General features: G+C 46.4%; 1 protein-coding gene across 28 annotated transcripts in view; it reads left to right on the plus strand.

The window, feature by feature from the left end:
• The window catches only part of KCNMA1 (potassium calcium-activated channel subfamily M alpha 1), a 669206-nt gene that overhangs the window by 422927 nt on the left and 219264 nt on the right, over positions 1-27015 (plus strand). For all 28 annotated transcript variants that reach the window (XM_045581697.1, XM_036438142.2, XM_045581694.1 and 25 more), the window contains exon 6: positions 17657-17732. In XM_045581697.1, the coding sequence (XP_045437653.1) occupies positions 17657-17732 (76 nt within the window). The remainder of the gene's footprint in view (positions 1-17656; positions 17733-27015) is intronic.

The following is a 27015-nucleotide window of genomic DNA, read 5'->3' on the forward strand; positions in this document are numbered from 1 at the left end:
AGAATGACCATGAAAGGAAGTGTAACCTGTTAACGAACCTGAGATTTCTGCCTCACAGGCCTTGCCTGCTCTCCCCACTCTTAGGATATTCATAGTCTGTCCCAATAAATGATCGTGATGATGGATTGATTTGCTGATTTTCATTTTTGCTCTTATTTTTTGTTATTGTTCCTGCTGCTTTAGAGTGGACGCCATGTTTTTTAGCGTGTCTGGCCCCAACAGCTCCCAGAAAAAGACCACGCTTGTGATAGGGACCAGTCACTTCCTGCTGACCATTTCTTTTATCTGTATTTCCCCTCTCTGTTTCCTGGGTTTGCAACTTGTGCCCATTCATTTCTTCTCTGGTCCCCTCATGCTCTCAGTGAAATGGTCCCAAGGAAGGCGTTTGAGGGTAGGCGCGGTCAAACTGGCCTTTCCCCCACAGCTAGATACTCACACCTCCTCTCAGGTGGGTAAGGAAGACGGCATAAGCAACTGCAGGAGGGCTGTTCATTTGCATCCTCATGGCAGGAGCAAGGTGCCCACTCCTGCTGGTGATAAAGCATGGACTGACCTTATTTGCTTTCACATAAATCATGTCTGGGCAGGCATTTTCCTGATCTGAGACCAATGCACTGAGGTTCGCCTTATCTGTGAGGTTGTTCCTGTGCGTCTGAGCTGTCCCCTGGGGGGGTCAGGAGTCGCCGCTAACTGTAATCCATCGTCACCGGGGAAGTGATATGCTGCAAGGACTTCCCAGACCTCATCTGTTACCACGCAGATGGCGTTGTGCCTCCCACACTGGTTCTGGGATAGGATGGAGGTTTCAGTCCTTGTCCCCTGTCACTCAGAATCAGTGGGCAGCACGGTGAGACCAGCATGTCAGTCAGCCTGCCCTTTACACTTGGATTCGTGACCTCCTGTTCTCAGGGGCAGCTTGGAGTTAGGGATGCAGGCTGAGACTGGAGACTTTATTTCACTAGGTAGTGCTCATGTGGGTATGACATAGGAGCAAGACAGCACACACTTTTGCCTGACACCATATGGAAACTGCCTGAACCAGTTGGTGAAGGCCGTTAGCATATCAAAGGGTTTATGAGCTAAGCCCAACTTCTATTCATTTCCTCATTCCTTCAACACATATAGATTGGATGCTGCCTTCTGCTGGGCATTGGGGGTATGAACAGGAGACTGAAGATGTGTAGCCATTTATTTACCAGTAGAGGGAAAATGCTGAAATGGCACATGAGCCAAGGACTTTGGAATCCCAAAGCGGGACCTCCTAACTGGTCCGAACAAGGTTGATGCTCTAATAGATCTTTAGTCGGGGTTTCTTAGAAGCATATGGTGGATGATAATCTATCCTTTTGGGGGGACTTTTTCTCCACTCAGGTTAGAAAGGTCTGCAAGTCCTGCCCTAACTGGTTTGGCGCAGTGGACAGAGCGTTGGCCTGAGGACTGAAAGGTCCCAGGTTCAATTCCGGTCAAAGGCATGTACGTTGGTTGCGGGCACATCCCCAGTGGGAGGTGTGCAGGAGGCAGCTGATTGATGTTTCTCTCTCATCGATGTTTCTAACTCTCTATCCATCTCCCTTCCTCTCTTTAAAAAAATCAATAAAATATATATTTAAAAAAAAAAGAAAGGTCTGCAAGTCCTCTCCTACCAAAACCAAAGTCATGACTCACCTCCTTCAGGAAGGGGATCACATGATTTTATGACTTAATGGCTGCCTCAGGCATGACAGATTATATGGAACGAAGACAGAGTGAGACCTTTACCTCCCTCGAGGAGTTCATTGTCCAAAATAATTTAAAAACACCCGAACTAAACTAGGAAAATCTATATGTACCACACAATCTGCTGCTCACAGGAGTGTTGCAGGGATCAGGGGGAACCACCTGATTGTCACTAACTTGCAAAATTAATGTTTCCATCCTTTCTCCAAAATGTCAACACATGTGAGGTAATTAAGCCATAGCCTGCAGGCTAAAACTGGCCTGCCACCTATATTTGGAAACCATGTTCTAGTGGAACACGGCCAAGGTCACGTGCTTACATATTGTCTCTCGCCAGTTTTCATGCTGCTATGGCCAAGGCCGGCAGTTTCAACAAAGACTGTGTGGCTTGCAAAGCCCGAGATGTTTACAGTTGGCTCTTTACTGAAAACGGAAGCGCTGACCCCCGACTCCCAATGATCCAAGTTTATCCTGGTGTGAGTAGAGCATCGGAACAAAGCACAGCTGAGGGGTACCTGGTGGCGAATTAACCCCCCCACACACTCTTTATTTCCATCCTCGGGGGCGACCTTAAATTAATTCTGGGCACCACAATTAATCTCGGCTCACTGCGTGGCCCCGGAGGCCTCTGTGGGAAGGTTCCCTCTGACACAGACTCAGTGCTCTGTCCGCCCTTATAGAACGCTCAATCGGGAGCACCGGTTTGGAGGACTGCCTCTGTTCTTTGTAAACTGTAATTGAAGACATATTTCACTGTGTTCCTCTGTCTCTGCTCCCCGCCGCCTGGAGTCTAATTTTAGGATAACGTCCATCTCAGAATTGAATGTATGGATCTTCCCTGTTCACAGAAATCACCCCCCAGTGTGTTTATCTGTTGCCATAGGTGACAGGAAATGCAGCGCCCATTTCAGAAAGAACTTGGCAGTGGGTTCACTGCAGGTGCCAGGGCTGGGGAGAAGATGGGGCGAGGGTGAGGCGAGGGAAAGATACAGGTTACACAGTATAAGGGGAGCTCCCTTCAAGGACATGGCAAAGCAGGGCCGGCCTTAAAATGGGTGCCTCCTTGATTTTGGTACCCGAGGTGCCTCTCATAGTGGCAGGTGCCTGGGAGCACCCATCCTCTCGACTTCCAGATGGCGGGCCCTCGCCTAGTTTGCTCCAGTAGAACACTCGAGGTTTGGCTTTTATTTTCCTTTGGACCACGTACAGTAAACTGGCTCAGGTCCTCCCTGCAGTCCACAGGCGTACACATCTCAGCATCCAACCTGGGGGCACTTCAGCGACCAGAGACTGCCATCTGTCCCCTGTGGGTCCAAATGGCAGGCAGGAGGGGAGCTGGGGACACGTGTCAGCTTCCCAGCGGGGGCTGCGCCTGGGAAGTAGGATTAGGGAGGATTATTCCAGTTCTGGTCACTGAGCTCAGGCTCTCACTTTGGGGAAGAGGCGGGGATGCCGGGCCAGGGTGCCTCATTGGTCTCCGGTGCCCCGCGTGCTGGGCAGGACAGACGGAGGCTACACTCTGGGAGTGAGAGGAGACTAAGGGGAGGGAGACGTTGGTGACATTCTCTGCAGTGCCAGCTGGTGATGAGGGGGAGGGGAGAGAGGAAGGAGGGGCCCATGGTTAGTGCTTCAGAAGAAAGGAGAAAAGAAAGGAGGACAAAGGGAAGGATGGGAGGGAGTGGGGGAAGGAAGGTGAGATGGGCGGGGATGGGGAGGTAGATTAACTACAGATTAGGCAAAATTCTCTTAAATATTCAAACCTCAGATCAAAACCTCCATTTCCCTTGCAACTCAAGGTCGCTCCAGTTTTAAGAAGAGAGTAGGTGTGTATGAGGAGCCACCGGATTGAAATGGTCTGGGGGTTGGGGGGTGAGTTAGTGCACAGAGATCCATCCTTGACATCTCCTTCCCCACTTCAAATAACAGATATTGGATGATTTCTTTGTCAGCTAAAAGTAGGGCTGTTACCTGCCCACATTGAAGTTGATAAGTTTACCTTTTCCCTCTCCCTGTCCCTGCTAAATTGTTGTTCACACTCCCTGCCTGGGGGAAAGAGGAGCCTGGCGTTGGTAATGAGAGGAGATGCTGAGAAGGACCAGGCAGGAGAGTATGTGTGTGGGGAGGGGCCGTGGGGGGTGGTTTGAGGAGCTCTAACAAAAGTGCCCCCTTCCATCTTCCTCTGGAAAGCCCAGGGTCCCTCCTCCATGTCCCACGTGCAGGATCAGCAGAGGGCTGTGTGTTGGGGTTGTGCTGTGTGGGAGGAGGACAGGAGGCATTGGAGCCATTCCGTTTTTCTCCCTCGTTGGGTATCATGCCCTAGTCCTATAATAGAGTCCTCCCTAGGAACCTCCATCTTCAGGCGGGGTCACTAAAGTAAAAGAAATGGTCCAACAGGCCCTAAACCCTCAGCCTGTCACATGCTATTCAGTCCCCCCTGATTTGAGGAATGAGAGCCTTTTCTCCTCCCATCCCCCTAAACCGTGTTCCAAGAAGCTTATGTGGTGATTTCCAGAGTGAAGCCCAGTGATCCGCTTGACGGACATAAAGCCTCAGCCTGCCGTCCGCTCCCTCCACCCGCCTTGCCACAGCTGATGCCCAGAGCCTGCTGGCTTCTTGCATGCGTGCTAGAGGGTGCTGATGCGGGTGCAGGTGCAGGAGGAGAGAGGCTCCCTTCGCTCCACCAGGATGTAGATGCTGGTGAGCCTTGCTTCCGGGCGGGAGGGCCTGTCTGCAGCTCGGCCAGAGGGACACGGGCTCCTCCCAGGTCCCTGGTGCCACAAGCGATTAGAAGGAACCTGGATCCCAGCCCAGCTCTGTGCTTCTGCCATGATCCCCAGTAAGATTCTGGTCTACCATCCCCCACCCAGCAGCACCAGCACCGAGGTTGACAGGCCTGCCCGGCGTCGCAGGAAGTCCCTGGGCGACCTGTTCCATAAGGGCTACCGGGTGAGGCCGGGGCCCACCGCCCCTGAGGAGGGACCGCAGGACGGCTGGCGCTCCGTGGTGTCTGGCTGCAGGGTGTGCGCTTCTTGGGGTAAGGACCCCCCTAACCCAGCACTTACCCCCCTAGTATCCCACATTCCCGGAGGCTGCCCTGGGAGGAAGTGTCCTCCCTACGGGCTGGATTTCGGGGAGTCAGGGGATGGGTGACAGCCTCCTCCACCCCCTGTGCTTGGCTAGCCCCTGAGCGGGAAGGTGCTGGGCCAGGCAGAACCGCTCTGCTTCCTCCTTAGATGAGTGTAACTGGTCTCTGGGGCTCCTGGATATTTCTGAGATATTAAAGGATATATTTCAGGAACGTGGGGGAAAGCATGGCCGGTGACGGGAGCAGCCTCCTTTATTAATGGTCATCGCTCCCAGGGAGTCACCGCTTTCAGAAGAGGCATTAGAGCTAGCGGCTGTATGTGTTCTTTCCCGGGACAGCAATGCCCCTTCAGCTCCCTTCCCTGTCCTCAGGGTCCATGCCCAGGCTGCCCAGCCCGTCTAGGGTGGCGCTTCATTCTTCTCACCCAGCCAAGCCCACAGGACTCCTCAGGGAGGATTTCCTTGTCTCAGCTGCTCTCCACAGCATTTGGTTTTATTTGGGCATCCATAATGCACAGTTATTTGCAATAAATGGTTCACATGTGCATTTCTGTGCCTACCACCCAACCTCAGGAAGCCTTACTTCCAAAAAGGTGAATGCAGCAGGAGCTTCTTTAGCATGAAGCGTGACTATTGTGGAACCAGCTCAGGATTGTGATGTGGGCCAGTGCAACTCCAGCTACTGCTGTGTCGGATGGTCAGTGTAGCAAAATCATGTATCACACTGTAGCAGGCGAATCCTAGCCAGTCTTTTTCCTTGGGCTGAAGCATCTGCAAGGACTTGGTCTGGAATCTAAGTTTTCAGGCCCCAGCTCCACGGCCTGAGGTGTGCCGGTCGGATTGTTATCTTCCCTCTTCCTTCCCTTCACCAACCAGCTGCCTCGTGCCTGATGACATCCAGCATGGACGAGGCCCAGCGCTACAGCAGTGAGAGAGCTGAGCAAGGGTGATGGCGTTACTGAGCTAAGAGGAAAAGCCTATTTCCCGAGAAAGAGTTGAGCAATGACTAAAACCATAGGTTTAACTTATTGTACGGTTTCCTTTTTACCTTTCTTTTGAGAGGATTTCTTGTAAATGTATCCACTCGTTTTCCAAAGCGAATGTCATGGTGTGCCCGTCATCCGTGCTCTAGGGGATGTGCTCACAGGGGAGGGGAGAGTGTGAGGAGCTGGCTGCCGTAGCGCTGAGGTCCTGCTGAGGCACACAGGCCGGGTCACGTAGGGAGTGATCCAGACCACAGGGCAGGAGAGGGCAATGGGTGGCCCCGGGAGATCTCTCTGAGCTCCATCAGTTGGGCCAGCCTTGCAGTGAACTAGGCCAGTGGTCGGCAAACTCATCAGTCAACAGAGCCAAAGGTCAACAGAATAATGATTGAAATTTCTTTTGAGAGCCAATTTTTAAAAATGTAAACTTCTTCTAATGCCAATTCTTCAAAATAGACTCGCCCAGGCTGTGGTATTTTGTGGAAGAGCCACACTCAAGGGGCCAAAGAGCCGCATGTGGCTCGCGAGCCACAGGCCAACCATGGAACTAGGGGAAGCACATCCCAGAGAGGAATGGAAGGGACGGCCTTGAGCTGAGAAGGAGCTGGGAAGTGTGTGAGGAGCAGAGAGAGTGTGGGGGGCATGATGACTGGGAGCATGGGCATGAATGAGGAGAAACTGGTTCATGTGCAGCGTTCCAGAGAAAGGCGAGGAATCTGAACTTCACTCTTAGAGAGATGGGAGCCATGTGAGGCTGTTAGCTGGGAGCCTGTGATCTGTGCAAAGAGCTTGCTGGCTGCTTTCTGGAGAAGGGATGGCAGGGCAGGTGGGGAAGGAGGATTAAGTGGTGCAGGAAGACCAGCTTGGAAGCTCCTGGGCAAACTAGGGGGAGCAGGGGCTCAGACCTGGGTCTGGCCGTGAAGAGGGAAAGGGTGAGTTATTTCATATATATGTAAGAGGTAAAATCAATAAGCCTTCTTTGTTTATTAAAAAAAAAATGTTTATCTACTTTAGGGTCCCCCTATTCAAATAAAGGTCTTGAGGCAGGAGCATCACCCCTGTGCCTTCATGTATGGAATAGTGAGCGGTGCAGACTCACTGCACATGTATGGCGTGAATGAATGAGTGAATGAATGAATGAGTCATAATCCCAGTTTGACTATCATCTGATGTTTAGTATGTATCAGACAGGAAGCGGGGCTGGGATCAGGTGGGGGACAGTCGGGAGGCCCCGATTCACTCTGCGGAGGCTGAGACGCCTGCCAGAGACTGCGCTGTGCATGGAAGATGGGGTCCTGGGAAGGCAGCTGGCTGCAGGGGACACTCTGGGATTCCCCCTTGTGCTACCTCTGTCTCCTGTCCTGGGTTTGAGCTCTCAGGCTGCAAGGCCAGATGACCTTGACCTTGTCAGAAATGACAATAATAATTTGGAGGGATTGGAAAGGACAGAGGTTTATTTGAACCTTTCAGCTCTTTGGATTTAAAGATTAAGGAGGGAAAGGGAATGGAAAACGGTAAATTAGAAAACCCTGGCAGGCTTCCCACCACGGGCTGCGATGTGTTTTTACTTCTGTGGTGTTTCTCCGTCTCCAATGGGGCGTTGCTTGCAGGAAACTCCTGGGTCCTTTCTTCCTGGGATAAGGGGACCCTGAGCAGCGAATGGCTTATCATTCACCTGTGTATCCCTCCGTCTCTGTCAATGCAGCAATTCTGCTTCCATCTGAGAAGGTCTCAAATCCCTTAACCTGTCTAGCGCCACTGCTACAATTGCATGGCCTTGGTTCTCAGGATGACACTAGCGCAGGTGCCACGTTTGACCCTCTGAGGGGACAACTTCTGCTGGCCTCAGGTTGCCTAATATTTGATATGGGTGCAGGGCTCAGAGCCAGAAGACCCACAACCCAATCCTGCCTTTATAACTGCAGAGACCCGAAATTGCGATTATAAATAGAAATTTTAATATAAGTATAAGAAAATTTAAAAACTAGGGAAAATTAACGAAATAAAAAAAAATCTTGCTTCTATAACAAACCACTGTCAACATTTTATACTTTTCTTCTAGCTTTTATTTATTTTTTATATAGTTATATTTTTATAATAGAGAACTTCATATGCAACTTTTTTATTTTAATGTTTCCAATCTGCTCATTTTTATTGTTGTAAAGACACATTGCATACAATTTTCTATCTTCCGCATTTTTAGGTGCCCAGTTCCATGGTGTCAAGTGTAGTCATCCTGGGTGAAGTAGGTCTCCAGAACCTTTTCATCTTGCAATTCTGCAGCTCTTTACCCAGGAAATGACTCCCTTCCCCCACCTCTCAGCCTCTCTGAACCACCATTCTATTCTCTGTATCTTTTCTTTAGCTTAACATCATATCATAAGCATTTTCTCATTTTACATTATTTTCCAATGTGTATAATATATCATAAAGAAGATGGACTATATTTAAGAAGACCTATTTTTTTTTTAGATATTTAGTTACTTTCAATTTTTCCTGTTTAATGAATAATTTTGCAATAAATATCTTTGTTCCTGCAGCTTTTTTTTTTTTTTCATATTTTGCTTTATTTTCTTAGGCTGTATTCCCAGAGATAGAATTAAGTTGATTTATATTGTGGAATCACTTTCTGAAAATGCTGTATCAATTCACAATTCCACCATCAAATTATAGGACTATTTAATTGCAGAGTCATCTCTAGCAGACAAAACTCTACATTGCTAGTTAAGTTGAATAAACACATTGTTGCTGTAATTTTGTTTTGTATGCATTTTATTTCAAAAAGTATAATTATTTTTAATGATTGTTTACTACTTATTTTTTCTATTTCATGATGTACCTGCTTATGATTTTTTTTTACCTAATCATGAATTACTGGCGTAATATTTTATGGACACTCTTTTGATATTGCAATTTATCCTAATCATGTTATATTTAATGAAATTATTTTGTTAGTAAATTATTATCTTTATTACTTCTTTGACATGTAGGATTTTGATATTTTTTATGATGTCTGATCTGATATTTTTAAAAGTTTTTATGATTCCTTTCACACTTGGAAATTCCTCAAAGGTCAAGTAAATATGTAATTACATTTTTTTCAGTTTTTCTGTGGTATATTATTTATATTTAATTTTAATTCACCTTAATTTAATTTTAATTATGGAGTGAGTTGACAGTTTAAATTGACCCCCATTGTTAATCAATCATTCCATCATTGTGCATAATGTTCATCTTCCTTTTGATTTATAGTATGACTTCTTTATCATATATTAAATTCTTTATATAATACAGTCGATTTTGCCTATCCTTCTGTGATTTTCTTATTATCTTGCTTTGTGGTAAATGTGGCCTATATGATTTCTACATTTTGGAATTTTATGAAATTTCTTTGTGGACTATTACATACTCAGTTTTTGTGACTGTTCAATAGCTGTTATTAAAATTGTTAAAAACTAGTATTTTTATTATTTTTCTAATTTTTTTTTCTAATTTTATTTATTTTTAAATTAAATTAAATTTTATTTTTTTCCATCACCATTTATCCCCTCTATTTCCTCTTCTATCTTCATCTCTTATACCCAGTCACCCCACTGTTGTCCGTCCTTGAGATCTCTCTCTCTTTTTTTCTTTTTTGCTCAATTCCTCCACTAGCCCCCCACCAGTGCTGCTTGCCTATTTGCTGTCTATCAGTGAGTCTGTCCCTGTTTTGCTTGGTACTTCCATTTGTTCATTAAATTGCACATATGAAAAGAAAGATAAGTACCATAAAGACTAGTGATATTAAACTAGTGTTCCTAGTTTCCTGAGCAATATATTGTTGATCCGTCCATCCATTCAGATAGATATCTATGAATATAGCCCACAGAATTAAATGTTACACAAATATTCTATAGATTTGCTTATTTTTTTGCTTAGTTTCAGGAGAAAGGAACATTGGCATCTCACTGTGATGTGACATTGTCAACTTTTTGTTTTTGCTGCATTCTTGTTAGATTTTGTTTTATATATATCTCAAAGGTGTATACAGTTTTTTCACTGTGACATTTTCTTTGGGAATTGTTCCTTTATCAATATGAAGTGTGGCTCTTTTCTTTTGGTACATTTTTTTCACAGTGGCTGCTACTTTATTTGGTATCATTATCACTTTCTTTGCCTGATTTTGTTAAGCATTTTTCTGGCACAGATTTTCAGCCTTTCATTACCAACTTTCCTTTGTGTTTTGCTTCCCGTGCTGTCTCTTAACAAACATCATGCATCTGTAATGCAATATTGCTGTTTTTATATTTTCTGAGTGAGAGTCTTTGTCTTTCAATAGATGAATTTAGTCAATTCTGTTTTGTTGTGTTTACTGATCTTATCTGGGCTCTTTTTGTTGTTGCAATAGTATTTTCCAATTAATATGCTTTTTTTTGGTTATTGTTTTTCACAATTCTTATTATTTAGTTGGTTGATCATTATTGTTCATATTTCCCCTCTGAAATTTGGAATTTATAATGAAAAATATATCCTTTTAATTTTCTGTTAAAATATGTATAAGTATCTCCCTCAAGCAAGACAAGAACTTTTGCACATTTTTAAAAATATATATATTTTTATTGATTTTCCATAGAGAGGAAAGGAGAAGGATAGAGAGCTAGAAACGTCAAATGAGAGAGAAACATCGACCAGCTGCCTCCTGCACACCCCCGACTGGGGATGTGCCCGCAACCACGGTACATGCCCTTGACTGGAATCCAACCTGGGACCTTTCAGTCTGCAAACCAACGCTCTATCCACCGAGCCAAACCGGTTTCGGCTTTTGCACATTTTTTATACTTTCTCTGCCCTCTCTCCTTCACACCTTTATTTTCCATGTATAATAAAATCATCTAGTGATTTTAATTTTAGATCACAGTTATCATTTTTTTTATATAATATTTTGCTAACACATCAATTACTTTTACTCTTTTCTTAATTTACTTCTTGGATCTCACAATTTTTGGATTTATTTTTCTTCCACCAGGCAAAGTAAATATTTCCTTGATCAAAGTAATTTCTCCTTTTGTTTTCTTGTCTTCAGTGCATCCAAGAGAATTATGACAGTACTTGGTTCTCATTGCTTTGAGGGTTTTATATTCTCACACTGATGCTCTGAAATACCACCAGTTAAAGTTTAAGAAGGCCCACAGCTAGGCATATCTGAGAATGCAGGTTAACCTTTTGTCCTAGGAAACTTTCTTCTCACGTTATTTTAAAGTTTTCCTGCTTTCTATTGCCTTGATTTCCTCCTTCTGGAAACTCAATTACATAATGTTGAAATGTCTGCACCTTTCTCCCATGTGTCTGAACTTTACTTTTGTACTTTCCATCCTTGTGTTTCTTTGTGAAGAGATCGCTGTTTGATCATCCAGCCCACTAGTTGCATGTAGCTATGTCCATTCTTCTGTTCAGTTGGTCTTTTAAAGTTTTGATGTTTAGAATTCTAAATTCTAAAATAAATAGTCGATAATTGTTGAGTTGACATATTTTCTCACAAACTTTTCATGTTTTTCAATTAAATATTGTTAATGGACAATTAACAATTGTTAATATCGTATCCTTCAGTGGCAGTTTGATAGAATGTGTCTGTCTTCAAAGAAAGTTTGACTTTCTGCAAATGTTTGGTGATTTCTGATTTTGTGCTGTTCTCTGAATTTGAGATGTTTCTGTTAGCCTATATGAGGGTGCTGTCCTTGCTGGTCTGAGGGGCTTTGGGATGTGTGTGCCATGGAGCATTTTGGTCCAATAGCTGGTCCTGCAGCTCTGGAGACCAACTCTTTCTTTTAGAGTTACCAGTTCACTTAGGAATTGCTTTCCCCACTAAAATGCCCACATTGACTGCTATACACTGGTGGTCTTGTTTGGCACCCTGATCTGTCAGTCATTGTCCTAGGCTCTCACTTTCCAGTGCCAGTCACTCCATGTCATCTTTTGGACATTTATTTTCTTCTTCATGATTTTCTCTCTCCACTACCTCCTCTCACCTCAACCTTGAGGAATTTTTCATTGGAATTTATTGACCAAGCATGTTTCTGATATTCTGTTATTATTATGGAAATATACATATGTTTGTATATGTATATAAGTATACATAAGCATGTATATGTATTCTTACTATATATGTTGAATAAACATGAAGTTCGGTTTCTCAGCTTTGCCAAGTGAATTTCTAACAGGATATCCGCTTTTTATCCATTAACATATGGTTTTCTATAGTGTGCTGTAGCTGCCTTCTCCATTTTTTTTTTTGTCATTATTGGATTTTATTGAGATTTTTCCTCTTTAGTATTACTTTAGTGAGGTTTTGAGAGGAGACAGATACAAACCATTCTGTTCAATATGCTATGTTTAATCAGAATGCTCTGATCATTGTTTTAATCCATTTATTAATTTGTTGGTACTTTATGTAGAATTTTAGCACCTCAAATTCTAGTAAGATTACAGTTAAACCTCAGTTCTCTATTATCTCCCATGTTGAACAATTTGCTTCTCCACCCAACAACTCTTTCATGCCGATGCCTCTATGATCAGTCACACATCTTTCTGAGGACAAAGCAGAGAATTCAGTTTACTGCTGTTAACCATTTCAAGATATTGTGCTGTGAATATTTTCATGTTGTTTTTGCTGCTTATTTTGAGCTCTTTTAATGATATTACATGGAAAATTTTAAGTTTTTACTGACTATTTTATTTCCTTTTTGTTAAATTTTCATTTACATTTCATGCCCTTTTTGTTTTTAAAGTATTTATAATTAAATAGTACATAAGATATGTACTATATATAGTAAGGTTCAAAGAGGGAATCATTTGGTTGTCGGGAATAGATTAATTCATTACATTATCTCTAATGGAAAAAATGATTTGGTTTTCAAACAAACTCCCACAATGAATTAAGTTTGAGAACAGAGGTTCCACTGTATTTTACTTTTGTGTTTTGAGAGTCACTTTGGGTACTAGGTTTATATTTACTGTATGATACAAGTGTAGCAGCTTTCCATCTATTCCTCCCCCCCGACCCCAGGAAATTTTATTTATTTATTTATTTATTTTAACTTTTTCCATCTATTTTTGTATTATAATGTTTAGCATTTCAATCATATGTAAATGTTTTAAAGAATTTAAAAAGAAAGTATATAGGTGCAGGATCCTTGAGGGGAAGCTATTAATACATTTTTCAATTTATATTTTAACTAGAGGCCAGTGCATGAAATTCTTACATGGGGGTGTGTGTCCCTCAGCCCAGCCTGCACCCTCTCCAGTCTGGGATCCGTCTCAGAGTCCAGTATTGCTGTCTCCCAACTGCTCACCTAACTGCCTTCCTAATTGCTCCTAACTACTTCTGCCTGCTGACTTTAAAAAAAATATATTTTATTGATTTTTTACTGAGAGGAAGAGAGAGAGATAGAGAGTTAGAAACATCGATGAGAGAGAAACATCGATCAGCCACCTCCTGCACACACCCCCACTGGGGATGTGCCCATAACCAAGGCACATGTCCTTGACCAGAATCAAACCTGGGACTCCTCAGTCTGCAGGCCGACACTCTATCCACTGAGCCAAACCGGTTTCAGCTAAAATCATTTTTTCACTAAAATCTTAAACTGACTGCATTACTTTATAGACTCTCAATATACTATTGATTTCTTCTAACTTACAGTTACCTAGCATATTTTTAAAATTAATAAAAGTAAAGATCCAGTTTCAGATTACTCAAATGATTACTCAGGAAGAGGGAAATTTGTTGTGTGGGAAGAATATTAAAACTTGGTCCTTTTGGCACAATGTTAACCATGATAAATGGATATATTAAGTTTGGTTAATTTCTTTATTAACAAGCTGGAAGTTAAGGAGAAAAGATACCCTAATGCAGTATTCCCAAACTTGGCCACACATGGCATCATCTGGGGAGCTATAGGAATTCCACTGCCCAGGCTGCACCCCAGACCTATTACACCAGAGTATCTGGGTGTGGAAGGCATCAGTACTATCTTATATTTCCCAGGTGGTTGCCATGGCAACAAAGTCTGGGACCCACTGCCCTGCAGCCTTGTGTTTTCAAAGTCTGGGACCCACTGCCCTGCCTAGTCCACAAGAGAGGATGATGTCCTAAAAGATGCTGGTGACTCACCAGGGTGACTTGTGAAACTGCTGTTTCCCGACTTTATCAGACTTAGTCTGCTCTCTTTTCTTTCCTTAACAATTAACTGTCTACTCTGACAGGAGGGAGAACGAGGGGAGAGCTCCAGTTCTGGACACAGTGACCAAGGAAGGTCTCACTGAGATAGTGACATGAGTGAGCACCTGTAGGAGGTGAGGGGACACATCGTGCGCCCATCTGGGCCGAGTGTTCAGGCAGAGAGGACCGCGTGTGCAGAGGCCCTGAGGCAGGAGCCTGCTGCACAGCCAAGGTCACTGAAGAAGATGCCAGACCAGAGCAGAAGTGGGAGCAGGACAAGGAGGCCAGAAGGAAATGGGGTGCCTTGCTTTAGGTCCTTGAAGGACTCTGGCTTTGTGTGAAACAGGGCATTGGAGGATTTCGAGCGGAAGCGTGACATCATCCATCCCACCTTCTCACAGCCTATGCTGGCTGCTGTGATGGGAACAGGCCACCAGGCTTCAGGGCAGGAAGCAGCAAGGGGCTGTTATGAACTGTGCCTGGAAGATACGCGCTTGAGACCACCACTTCTCCTGAGAGTCTGGCTTCCTCAGGGAACAAACACAGGCTAAACCCTATTTTGAATTTTGTTAACTCATTTGTGCTCATGAAAACCTATGCCGTGGATGTGACCAGCACAGGCCTTCAAATAAGCACAGCCGTCTGCTGTCCCATCCCTGAGGACGCTGCTCCTGCTCCCCGGTCCCTTTGCAGGGACATTGCTCTCGGGTTTCCTCCCGGGGATGGCTGTTCTCCTGGGAGCCAGCTTGTTTTCCTCTTTTTTTGCATTATTCATCGTATTGTGTCTCCCTACTTGCTTTTCTTGGCAAATGGTTTACCTCTATCTAGCAAGAGTACAGGGCCACGTGGCTGCCGCATCCATTTGCTCCTACCCTTATGCTCATATACCTCATCGAAAAGGAGAGCTTTTATTCTCGTTTACTTTTGTGAGTCACTTTATAGGGCAGTGAGCGACAAACAAGCAATACAGGATGCAAATGCATCCCTTAAAGAGAAGAAGAAAGAAATCCATTTTGAAGTTTATGGCATCTGTATTCTATTTTTGTTTCCATGAGTGGAAAAAAATATATATGCATGCACACACAGGATTTTCAGAATGAACCTGTCGGTGGCTAATGCATGACTGAAGAATCCTTATGCCCTTGATGGGTTTCAGTGCTGCCAGCCGATCTCCACCCAGAGTTTCTAAATTTATTATTTTATCTTTCAGCAGCATGTGTCCGGGGTGCTGTAGTGAGGTCAGTCATTGGGACCAACAAGACAATTTGACAAAAATACACTTTCCAGCCTCCGCGACTCATTCTGACTAACTAAGGGTTGAAAACTTATTTGAAAATACTTTTGCACAAACTGTATTTTCTGAAACCTTGGGTATTTGAAAATATCTTTTTGTTGCCTTTATTGTTGAACAACTACTTTATTGGATGTACAAATGCAGTCCTAAAATTCTGAGTGCTGCTTGGGTGTCATTGGAAGCTTACAGTGCACAATGCAATTCTAGTTGCATTAATGGTAACCCTCTCCCCACCCTGACACTTTATTTTTTACTTTATTTTAATACTTGATGTTTACAAGAAACAAAGTCATACTTCACAGCATTGGTTTCCAAGAGCTGGCCACCCGTTTTCCCTTTGAAGCCCATGTCATTTTTTTTCATATCTAGAAGTGTGTTCTTATTATGTCCTGGCTGAACTGATGATCTCACCTGCACTTCCCTCTGGAACACATTTTGTTCACAGGTTGGATCTCTGTGATCTTCTCTCCACTGATCTTTTCTTAAGTGGCATGTTTTTCCTCCCCGTCCCCATTGTTCCTGTTTCTGGGATGATGTCTTGGTTTTGTCCTCCGTGTCGAGCTCAGTTCTCAGCAGAGTCACCACAGCCTTTCATCAGTGTGGCTCCGACTTGGCTTTGGGCTCCCGAATTTTCATTTCATCAACACCCTTCTCATTTCTGCACTTTCTTCTTAAAAACAATATAAAAATCATACTAATATATAAAAAGCCAGGGGCCGTCACGACCGAAACAACTGAAAGGCCAACCAAACACAGGCTGTGTGGGGTGACAAGGCCAGCAGGGGGGCTTAGTGAGGGACAGCCAGATGACTGAACAGCAGGCTGCGGGGGGAATCAGGCTGGCGGGGGGGGGGGGGGACAGTGAGGGGCGACCGGGCTGGGGGGGGGGCAGTGAGGGGCGACCGGGCTGGGGGGAGGCAGTGAGGGGCGACCAGGCCAGCAGGGGAGAGAGAGGCAGTGACAGGTGTCCAGGCTGGCAGGCAGAGGTGGTTAGGAGCCAGCAGTCCCGGATTGTGAGAGGGAAGTCCGGCTGCTGGCTTAGGGGGCCCGGATTGGAGAGGGTGCAGGCTGGCACCCCCTCCCCAATGCACGGATTTTGTGCACTGGGCCTCTAGTTTAAAATAGGAGGTAATTTTTTTTTTCTGAAAAAACCTTTTGTTCGTGAAGAGGAATCCTAGTCAGATGAGAAAATTTCCCTTTGAGCCATTGTCCTTTCTTCCCTTTTGTGCAGTACAATAGGAACCCCTGCACGCCCATGGGCTTTAAATGGGCTTTTCCTGGGCACCTTATGCCTGAATAAGGAATGATCTAACTGGGCCCAATGGGTGCTTTAAGGGGGAACTTCCGGTCTGTCCTCTTTCTTTGATTCATCCTGGGTGTCTATTGACTCACTACCACTCCTTCCCATCACTGTGCATTAGATGCCCCCTTACTGCCTCCCATATGGGGCAGAAAAAGCCTCCCACTGTCAACAACTTAGCTCACTCAGCTCTCAGCAGCACACAGCACTTCAAGACACTGAATCAAATGCTTTAGGAAAATCTGCTTGAGAAAACCCCTTGGGAGAGGATGTGACCTTGAAAGTGTCTCAAACCCTTGGCCCCCAGTAAGCCAGTCTCTTGCATGTAGGCCAAGCATTAAAACCCATCAGGGACTCAGAATGTTTCAGACTCACAAGTCTGATCTCAGTGGAAATATACATTCACCCTTGGCCAGCAGAAAACAACAGTCATTTGAATTTTCTCTAATCCTTGGTTGTATTTCTCTCCCCTGTCTCAACTCTCTTCTGCCACCTGGAAACGCTGGCTCTTTCTCCAAGAAAGGTTGCTGATTTAGAAAGGAGGAAGGTTTATCATGACACTTGGTAGAAGTGGAATTATAGACTTTTGATTCCTGAAGTTATGGGGTGTGCGAGCCTAGAGAACAGACAATGCAGTGGGCAGCCCTCTTCATTTTATCAGGAAGAAGGCTTTAGAAATCCATCAAAGACATCAGGTTATCAGATTTGTTCCCAATTTTCTCTTAGCATCAGGGTTCCGAGGCTTACCGTGAGCTATTCCCAGTCATTTTCAGAGACAAAATCCTCTCAGGCAACACGGTAATTTTACAATGCTGCCTCAGATGGACACGTGAGAGACCTCCTTAAATGGCTCTCCCCACCGGGCCTTCCTTCGCAGTGACTCCAAACAGCTTCCTTTAACGAGTCAGTTCAGCAGCTGAAATTAAACCAGGGAAGAATCGGCATGAAGGACTATGTCCAAAGTACAGGCAGTCCTTCTGCAAGGACTTTATCTCCCTTCACCCCTGACAGCTGTAAATCACACTGTGCGAACATCACCACCCACTGAAAATAATATGTCTCTGTTTCCTTTCTCTTTCCAGGTTTGAGATTTTTAAGAGCTCTCAGACTGATCCAGTTTTCAGAAATTTTGCAGTTTCTGAATATCCTTAAGACGAGGTAAGATGTTCTTTGCTCCTTCCAGTCCCCAAAGGGAAGTCGTAACTATCAGGTGTGTTTCCATTTCATCAGGATAACCTTGAAGTTCCATTATTCACAGCAAGAGTGACGCGCCCCAGAGATCTGGGGAAAGCCCGGAGTAGGGATTGGGGTGCTCTCTCCGGCAGGTCCGGGGACTCTGTGGTAAAGAGAGGAACAGCTGTGCCTGTGTCCCCAGTTTTGGGACTTCGCTGGTGACTTGGAAATCAGGAAATGGGCCCAGCGTCCTGGGGAGAGGGACGTAGCAGGTGAGAGATGCAGCTGCTCATTGATTCGGAAGTCCTCGCTCCCGGCTCTCAATCACCCCTTTATTACATCACTACACAAGAAACTGAACCTGGCCGTAAAAGCAACAGAAGCACTGCTTGTGGAGAGGCAATCGCAAACCCCATATGGCAAACAGAAAATCATTTCATTTCCAAGTACATTTCAGATGTTCATTTTATAGCCAGCGTAGCCCCTGGGGCTGGCGCTGTGAATTGCCTTCCGGGAAATCCCTGAACACCTCCTGCAAAACGCACCGCGGCCGTTCCCGTCATGATCTGGAAAACTCCACTGAGCCAGGAGGAAACATCCCCCGAGGTCCCTGCCCCGGTGACCTGCCCGTTCCCAGGGCTGGCCCGAGCCCAGGGCTGTCTTGATGAATAAACGGATAAAAGAAGTGAGACGCAGTCTAATGGGGAGTAAGTGCAGGCCGTAAATTTCTCTTAGAGGAAATTACACTTTGAGAAGCTCGCTGCCAATGTTCCATTTCCTCATAACGTGTTTGATGAACGATGAGACACAGGGCCCCTCTGTGATGTGGGATGAACGCACCTGCCTTTGGGAGGCCTCGGGTTTGGCGCCGTGTTCTGAGTCTCCGCTTCCCCAGTCTGTCACGTACAACAAAGGTGCCGGGCTGCTGGCTTTCTTCTTTGGGTCTCCGTGGGCTTTGTTTGTTTACTTTGGTTCAAGTCCACACTGATTCCCCTCCCTCCACACTCATCTGTGGAAATGGGAGGTCAGCCCACTTCCTCTCAGCCGAGCCAGAGTGAGCATCTGACCTAATGCCTTAGAAGTCTCCTATAGTGCGCCCCACCGTCCTCCACTTCATACCCCACACCCGCCCTCCAGGGAAGAGGATGGAACATTGCTGACTTAGAGTGAATATTGCCCATTGTCCTAATTCCTCGGTGGAACAATAAACCTCATTTCCACCTTCTCCTGGCTCTTCTATGCAGTGGACACTAAGGGCTCTTATAATCGAAATTATGAACCTCTCCAGCAGTCCCCCCTGTGCGCTTACACTGGGCTTGCTCCACTGGCCTCCCATCGGGGGAGTTGGTGCTGACTGATCACAGGGGCTGTCTGTGGAGAGGGCTGCTTCTCCTAGAGGGAGCAGTGCTGGCTGGAGCCACCCACATTCTAACCTGGCACAGTGTCTCCTCTCCTGTCTCACAACCACCTCATCCGTTGGCAGTGTTAACCCTCTGACACCAGCATTTTGAGATGGTGTCATTCCCCCAAGGGGTATTGCACCATGGGGAGAGTGGTGCTCTCACCATCCTTGTAGTAGCGGCTCCTTTTCTGGACGTGGAGGACTGATGAGCCATCTGAATAAAATATCTCCTGCCCAGAGACCCTGGTCCCCAATTTCCCATCCCTAGATCAGACTCCTTTTCTTTGGCTGTAGGCCACGTGGTTGGCATCTCTGGTGAACAGTCAGCTGATAACCCTCCAGTGCAGGCGGTCCATTCTCCTGGTGCCCAGGGAGAGAGAGAGACAGCGGCTGGGGTGAGAGGTGACTGTAGATCAGGATAGAGTGGCCCCAGGCCGGTGTTATGAGGTGGCAGGTTGCTGGGGGGTCGGCCACCCTAAACCCAAAGCATGTTTCCCAGACCTGCACCCTCACTTCCCACTGAGTGAAACCCCTAGAGTCAGGGGCACTTGCCATCACAACCCCACAGCTTGGATTGTGCCAATTCCTGTTGCGTTGGTCACAGGCAGGTGACAGAGTCCCTTCAAGCCTGACTCGAACGCCGTCTGTGCCTGCAGCAGGTAGGGTGAGGCTGGCGTCCCGGGCCAGAGAGCTCCGTGGGGAGGGGAGCTGGCCTGGACACTGGTGGTGTGGTGGGTGCTCAGGGCAGGAAAGCTGGGCTGAGCATGAGTGTGGGGCAGGCACGTATCTTTTCAAGGCAAGGGCCTGTCTAGGTAGGTAAGCTTTACGGAAAGCCAGGTGCCATTCTGGGGCCACTGGAGAGGGGAGGTGGGGGTGAGGGGGGGTGTAAGGGAGGGACGGACTGGCTTCCAGTCAGGAAGCTGCAGGAAGCAAGCAGGTGGGAGAACATGGCCCTTGGGGTGACCTGGAGGGATTTCTGCTCCCGAGACTGGGGTTCTGTGGTGGAGACAAGGAAAGCAGAGATTAGGGGGGCAGCCAGGGCCAGGTCACCAGGCGCAGGCTAAAACTTCATGTAATTGTTAGAACTCTGGGGACTCAGAATGGCCCTCTGGGCCTATTCTCCGGGTGCCCGGCTGACCTGACCCCTTTCTTCTGTGCACCCCAAGCGCAGATCTCACACAGAAGGGACACCTTGGCTTTTTGTAGGGCTGTGGGCGTTTCTGGTGAAACCTCTGCACTCCGCTGAGTTCATGGGGACCTTCCCGCAGTGGGGAGGCCCATAGTCATCTTTAGGGGGGTTTGGTTTGGCTTTCTCTGCTGCTGAGTCCCTGCCGGTCTGTGGCATTAGGTGGGGATGGGGACTTCGTAAGTGTGATTGGAAGTGATGACTTGAAATTGCAGTTTAATTTTCTGTCCTTTGGGTGCCTTGCTTGGCCCAGAACTGGAAGAAACAGGGCAGAGAATTAGTGTGGGGGTGGGGCAGGAAGAGAGGGGGTGGATGGGGAGGATTAAGAGGGTAGCAGAAGGAAACCAGAGTGAACAGGATGGCAGACAAAGAACAGATGAAAGAAGAGATCAGTAATGTGACAGATCAGGGTCCTTACCCAAACTGCCAGCTTATAGGAGAACCCCACCTGCCCCAGAACTGAATGGGCCTATTGAGGGGCACGGGGAGTCTGTGTTGCAGTCCGGACCAGCCAGAGGGCACCAACTCTGTGGTGAGAACTCAGTAAGCTGCCGCCTGCACCTCAGCTAGTGCAGTAGATATTGACCACTAGCACACGGATCACATTGCAAATAATGATTTTCTCCAGAGGAAACCCAAGAGAAAATCCAGACAAATTGTCAGACTTAACAGATGTAGTAAGGTTCAAAGTCCCCAAATCAATTGCATCCTGTACACCAACAACAAACATTTATACAAAATGCATTTTCAAAGGTTATATTTAAAACAAAACAAATCTATGTAAGTATCCTAAGTAAATTTATCACTCATGCGGTAGACGTGATGGGGAAAATTATTTATTTAAAAAACCCAGATGTCTCATATCTGTTATTTGTCACCCAGTGATAAGTGACTTTATTAATAAAACTCAGTGGCTCAAGTCGGTCTGTGGACTAAAAGGTCCCAGGTTCGATTCCAGTCAAGGGCATGTACATTGGTTGCGGGCACATCCCCGGTAGGGGGTGTGCAAGAGGCAGCTGGTCGATGTTTCTCTCATCGACGTTTCTAGCTTTCTCTCTCCCTTCCTCTCTGTAAAAAAATCAATAACATATATTTAAAAAAACAACAACAACAACAACAAAACTCAGTGGCTCAAAATAACGATCACTTTTTAAAGATTTCTAATGATGCTCTGGTCAGCTGGGTGGGTCCGGTGTAGTCAGGCGTAACTGGCGGATGGCTGAGGTCAGCCGAGGGCCTAGCCTTGCAAATGACTGTGTACTCAGCGTAAAAAGGCCTTTGTCCTGGGTGGCCATGTCCTCTCATGGGCTCTCCTGCAGCTCTCCCCACAGCCAGGAGCAGTGCTCAGAGCTCAGCCTGGGGCGAGGGAAGGGAAGGATGGGAGGAAGCATGGGAGAACAGAGACACTTTAGACACTTTAAAAACAGCCCGATACATTTGAAACACAGCACGTTATTTAATATTCACATACTCCCCAAAAGCTCCACAGCCCTGTGATGTAGGTAGTGACAGATGAGGAAAGTGCAGCCAGCCCATTTCAGGAACTTCCCCTGGGACAGTATGTAGATGGGGGCTGGCAAGGGAATCTAGTCCATTGCAAATAAAGAACTGTCTAAGACAGGACATACTTGCCCTAGCTGGTTTGGCTCAGTGGATGTAACATTTGCCTGTGGACTGAAAGGTTCCAGGTTCAATTCCTGGCAAGGGCACATGCCCGGGTTGTAGACTTGATCCCTAGTCAGGGGCCTCCAGGAAGCAGCTGACCAGTGGTTCTCTCATCATTGATGTTTTTATCTCTCCCTCTCTTTTCCTCTCTGAAATATATATATATATATATATATATATATATATATATATATATATATATATATATTTATAGATAGATAGATAGATAGATAGATAGATAGATAGATAGATAGATAGATAGAATGCACAACATACACCATGGATTGACTAGCAATTATTTTTTTTTAGAGGGAGGGAGCAAGAAAGGGCGAGAGTGAGAGTGAGAAAGACACACACACAGAGACATTGATTTATTGTTCCATTTAATTAGGCATTCATTGGTTTCTTCTGTGTGCCATGACTGGGGATCAATCCTGCAACCTTGGAGTTGATGCTCTAACCTACTGAGCTACCTAACCAGGGCTACCTAGCAACTTTTAAAAGGAAAACTGCCTGTTTTCTCTAAGTAATATATGCTTATTGTAAATATCTCAACAATATAGAAAAGCATAAAGGATAAAGTAAAATTTCCCAATACCACCGATGGTTGCGGTAACATTACTAATATTGTACCATATCGCTTTTCTTTTGCACTTAGCATTCCATGATATACATGTACCATCTTTTACCTCAAAACACATCAAATGGATATTTTGAGAACTGAAAGCACTGTACTACATATATAACCTCAGAAATAGCTCCAAAGTTAAGTCCTTAAAAAAGAGTATCCCATAGGGTGTCTAACGGTTGTGCAGGTAGAGGCCAAATTGCAAACGTCATGGATTTGACTCAGAGGGCAGAGAGAGTGGTTGAATGGTCTTTGGCAGAAGAAGAATGTGATCAGAGTTCTGTTTTAGGAAGACCCACTATTGCACCAACTGTGTAAAGAGAGGGTTTGGAGCGTCTAAGGCCACAGAGGATGAGACCAGTCTGGGAGCAGTTGTCCAGGCAAGAGTGTTAGGGAATGCCCTTAGGCTGTGCGAGCCGGGCAGAGTAGAGGAGGGAGCTGGAGATGCTGAAGGGGTAGAAGGGCAGACTTGATTTTGCATCATTCCATGTTCAGAGCATTCATGTGAGTGGTGCTGTCAGGTGCAGTTTCAGGGGCGGTATCTTACATCTGACAGCACAGGTCACAATAAGACACAATAAGAGCATTGGCGCCCTCAGCCAGAAAGGGAGCGGGAGATGGTGGATGGGCAGAGCAGGGACAAATCCTCACTTTTTTTTTTGGAGACTGGGTAACATTTTCAGTGTCAATCAAAAACACTTCTTGTTACGTACACTGAGGGCAAAGAGGACCAGATATACTGATCACATGAGCAGAGAGGTCTCGTGCCTGCCCTTGGTGATGTGCTGCATTTCCCGTGTGAATTTCTCTAGTTGCTCCTGAGACCTGGAGAGACCCAGAAATGATGGTGGAAAACCCAGAAACCGATTTTCCTCAGATGAATCAGGTTCTCATAATAAGATCGCAATCCATTCCTCCCTCGAGGCATGGAAGTGGGCTGGGATCTGAAAAGTGCCAGCTGTTTTAACCATTGGGAACTCCATGCTTGGTTCAGAGAGGTGGGCTTGGCCATGAAGCCTGTGACTACCTCCAGTGGCCTCTGCAGGGCACACAGCCCTATCTCTGCTACCTCCCCTCCCCCCTTTTTGAAGGAGCCCTATGTACCTGGCCTTGGAGTTTCATTTGGAAAACAAATCCCTAAGACTGGGGATCTGAAATGATGCTGATACTAAAAGGAATCAGATTTCAGTGCTGAATATGGACTCTCTCAGCAACAAGGATGAAATGTTCTATGCACAGCAACAGCCCCCTGAAGCAGTATTAATATTGCGGTGACTAATCGTTTAAAGATGGATTATTGCTGTATTTAGGTTGTCTCCCCCCCCCCCCCCCCCCAAAAGCACCAAAAGGCTCAGAGACTCCAAGACTTTTAATATCTCAAGAGGCTCTACATGGTTGTTGGTGGGACACTGCTTTGTTCTGGCCCCGGGGTCTATGTGCATCAACGTGGTGTTTAGTTATCCTCTGAGAAAATGCACTATACCTGCTCCCCTGAGATCTCTCCCGGTGCCACTGGCTACCTGTTCACAGGATTCTCACTCTCCACCGTGGGATCACCAGGCAGAGGCGGGAGCGTTCTGTCTGGTTTGGCTTCCTGTTGAGAAGCAGACTGGGGACAGGCCGAGGTGTGACTTCGCTGCAGTGTGCTCAGCACACTGGTTGCCGGGGTTGCCACCCCTGCTGTTGCTCACTGGGTGGGTGCCTTCTTTCCTCTCTGCAGATATCTGGGTGGGGTGGCAGTTCTTCCACAGCGAGAAGCCTCTGCAAGGCCAGTGAGGAAGCTGGCCGGCTGCTCTGGGGAACAAAAGGCAGGAGCTACAGTATCTGCCAGCCCTAGGGAGAGGCTTAGAAGGGAGATTTTACACATTGTGAGGGCCAGTTGGGGGTCTTCCTTCACAGCTACTTAGAGGTGAGGCATGAGCCCTGGCAGCTAGTGTCCGGAAAAGGGGATGAAGGCCAGGATTTGGCAGATCTGTGCTAGACTCCTAGCAGAACTTCCAGGGCCACGGGATTAACTGGTTAGCACACTAGTGGATGGTGCAGGATCTGCCCTCTTTCCACAGATGGACAGTCCCAGACCTGGTTTTGGGTTTTCCAAGAGCATTTTGGATATCGACTCTTCTATTGTAGGCACATGGCTTTTAGCTGCAAGTGACAGAGTCCACCTCGCACTAGCCTTGACTGACAGTGGGTCCAAGAGGGAACTGGGCATGTCAGATTCAGGGGTTCAGTTGCTCTTGTCAGGGTTCTGTCTCTATCTCCGTGTCTTTCAGATTTCATTCCAAGACAGGCTTTGCTCAGGGCAGGTGGCCACTAGAGCATACCCACGTCTCAGGAGCAAGATTTTTTTTCCCTGCTTAGCTTCTGAAAACTGCTTCTAATAGTCTCTACCTCATCGCTCTTAGAGCTGGGAGTGCCTCCATTGGTCAGCCTGGCTCAGGCCACTCAAGTGGAGGAACAGGTGGGGGCCTTTGATTGACAACCAGCCCATCCACAGGGCTTCCCTCGAGGAAGAGATGTAGGGTAATCAAAGCATCAAGGAAAGAGGTCCACGGGCACTCTCTGCACTGCCCCTCCAAGGTGCTTAGGTCAGCAGCTCTGGGTCAGGCAGTCCTGGGTTTGAATACTGCCCCCACCACTTACTACCATGTTTCCTCAAGAAGCTGCTTACTCACCAGCCTCAGTTTCATTACCCGTGTATAGCACAGTGATAGCATCAAGGGAAACCCTGTATAGATGGAAAACTCCGAAGAAAATGAAGAGCTCACCACAATGCCTAGCACATAATAATGACTCCATAAAAGTTGGCCATTATTGTATGCCATTATTGTGATCCGGCAAGCTGGAAATGACGAAGAAAGATAGAGTGTGCTTTATTGTTTTTCTAGTCTGGTTTTGAACCATAAGGAAGTTGTCGTACATACTTCAAAGATCAGTCTTGCCCACAAAAGTGAAAAAATATATGCTCATTCTTTTTCCTGAACTGTCAGAACCAACTCTAGAAAATAAGACCATGATCCTCTGCTCAGTTATGTAAAAGGAAAGAGGTGGAAGGAAAAGGAAAGCTGGGCACTGGCATCATGCCCATCCTGGCACGGACCTCCAAGGCAGGCTCCTCCTGTAACCCTGGCTACCCCATGGGCCACAGCCCCCATCAACATCCCCACGTGGGGCCCCAGGAGAGATGTAGTAGCCAGAATTGTCCTCTCCATCCTTTTCTGTGACAGGTCTAGAGGTTAATCGATATGTTGAGACAGACTCTCCCATGGGGCAGGACTCACCGACCCTTTTGCATCTCCTGTGCTCAGAGTATGGGTGCACAGTTTTGTTAGCAATCTGGGATGCTTTCTAAGGTGACTGGTGCTCTGTAGTGTGTGGCCGAGAGGGCAGACCCTGCAGCCAAGTGGCCTGGGTCCAGATTCCAACTCTGCTGCTTGCTGTGTGAACCTGGGTCAGTTTCTTGACTGCTGGATGACCTCGTAGAGTCATTGGGAAGATTAGATGAGTTAATATATGTGAAACACTTAGAATGGCAGGGTGCATAATAGAAAAGTGTTAGCCTTTACTGTTACTAGGATCTTAAACACTTAGAATTAAAATGGTTCCCCTTGAGAGAGAGAGAGAGAGTAGGGAAGAGGCAGAGACCAATCAAGAATGATGGGTGAACCACCTGGGGGTGGTGTTGGAGCAGTAGGGGGGACTGAAAGAGATAAAAATTGAGTTCTTTCCTACAGGATTCTGTTAGGGATCAGAGTCAAATAGCCATCCACAACCACATTGCAAAGGATGTCTAAGTCAGTGGGATCCATGACCAAGTGGCTGAGTGGTAAGAGCCAAGAGGAGGAGCCACTTTGTGTGCAGAGGGAGGTGGATTGAACCTGGTTTTGAAGAAAAGACTTGGGTAGAGGGGGAGGATGTTCCTACCAAGTAATAAACAGGCACAGTGAGCAGGAAGGCAGAGTGTGGAGGAAGAGCCTGGAGCCTCGGATGGTACTGGAGATGGGAGGACAGAGCTGGGGCATAGCATTTCACTTAGCGGGGAGCCTGTGGGCAGGAAGTGGCCTGCTGGCAGGACCATCCAAGGAGCTCTTTTCCAGTGGGAGTGGACAGGATGAGCCTTAAGCTTAATGGGGTAGAGATGGCAGAGGAAGAGACCAGTTCACTCAGTACATACTCATAGAAGCCCTACTGTGTGCCAGGGATTCTGCTCCTGGGACCCAGACAGACAAGGCTCCTCTCAGGGAGCTTAAAATGTAGTAGGTTCCAGTTGACTCACTCAGGGAACACAGGTGAGTGCTGACATTATCCTACATAATAAAAGCGTAGTATGCAAATTGTTCCCTCCACCAGGAGTTTGTCTGGGAGTTTGATCAGGGAGTGGGGCTGG

This window comes from Pipistrellus kuhlii, unplaced genomic scaffold (genome assembly GCF_014108245.1).
Source record: "Pipistrellus kuhlii isolate mPipKuh1 unplaced genomic scaffold, mPipKuh1.p scaffold_m20_p_15, whole genome shotgun sequence".
Taxonomy (NCBI): domain Eukaryota; kingdom Metazoa; phylum Chordata; class Mammalia; order Chiroptera; family Vespertilionidae; genus Pipistrellus; species Pipistrellus kuhlii.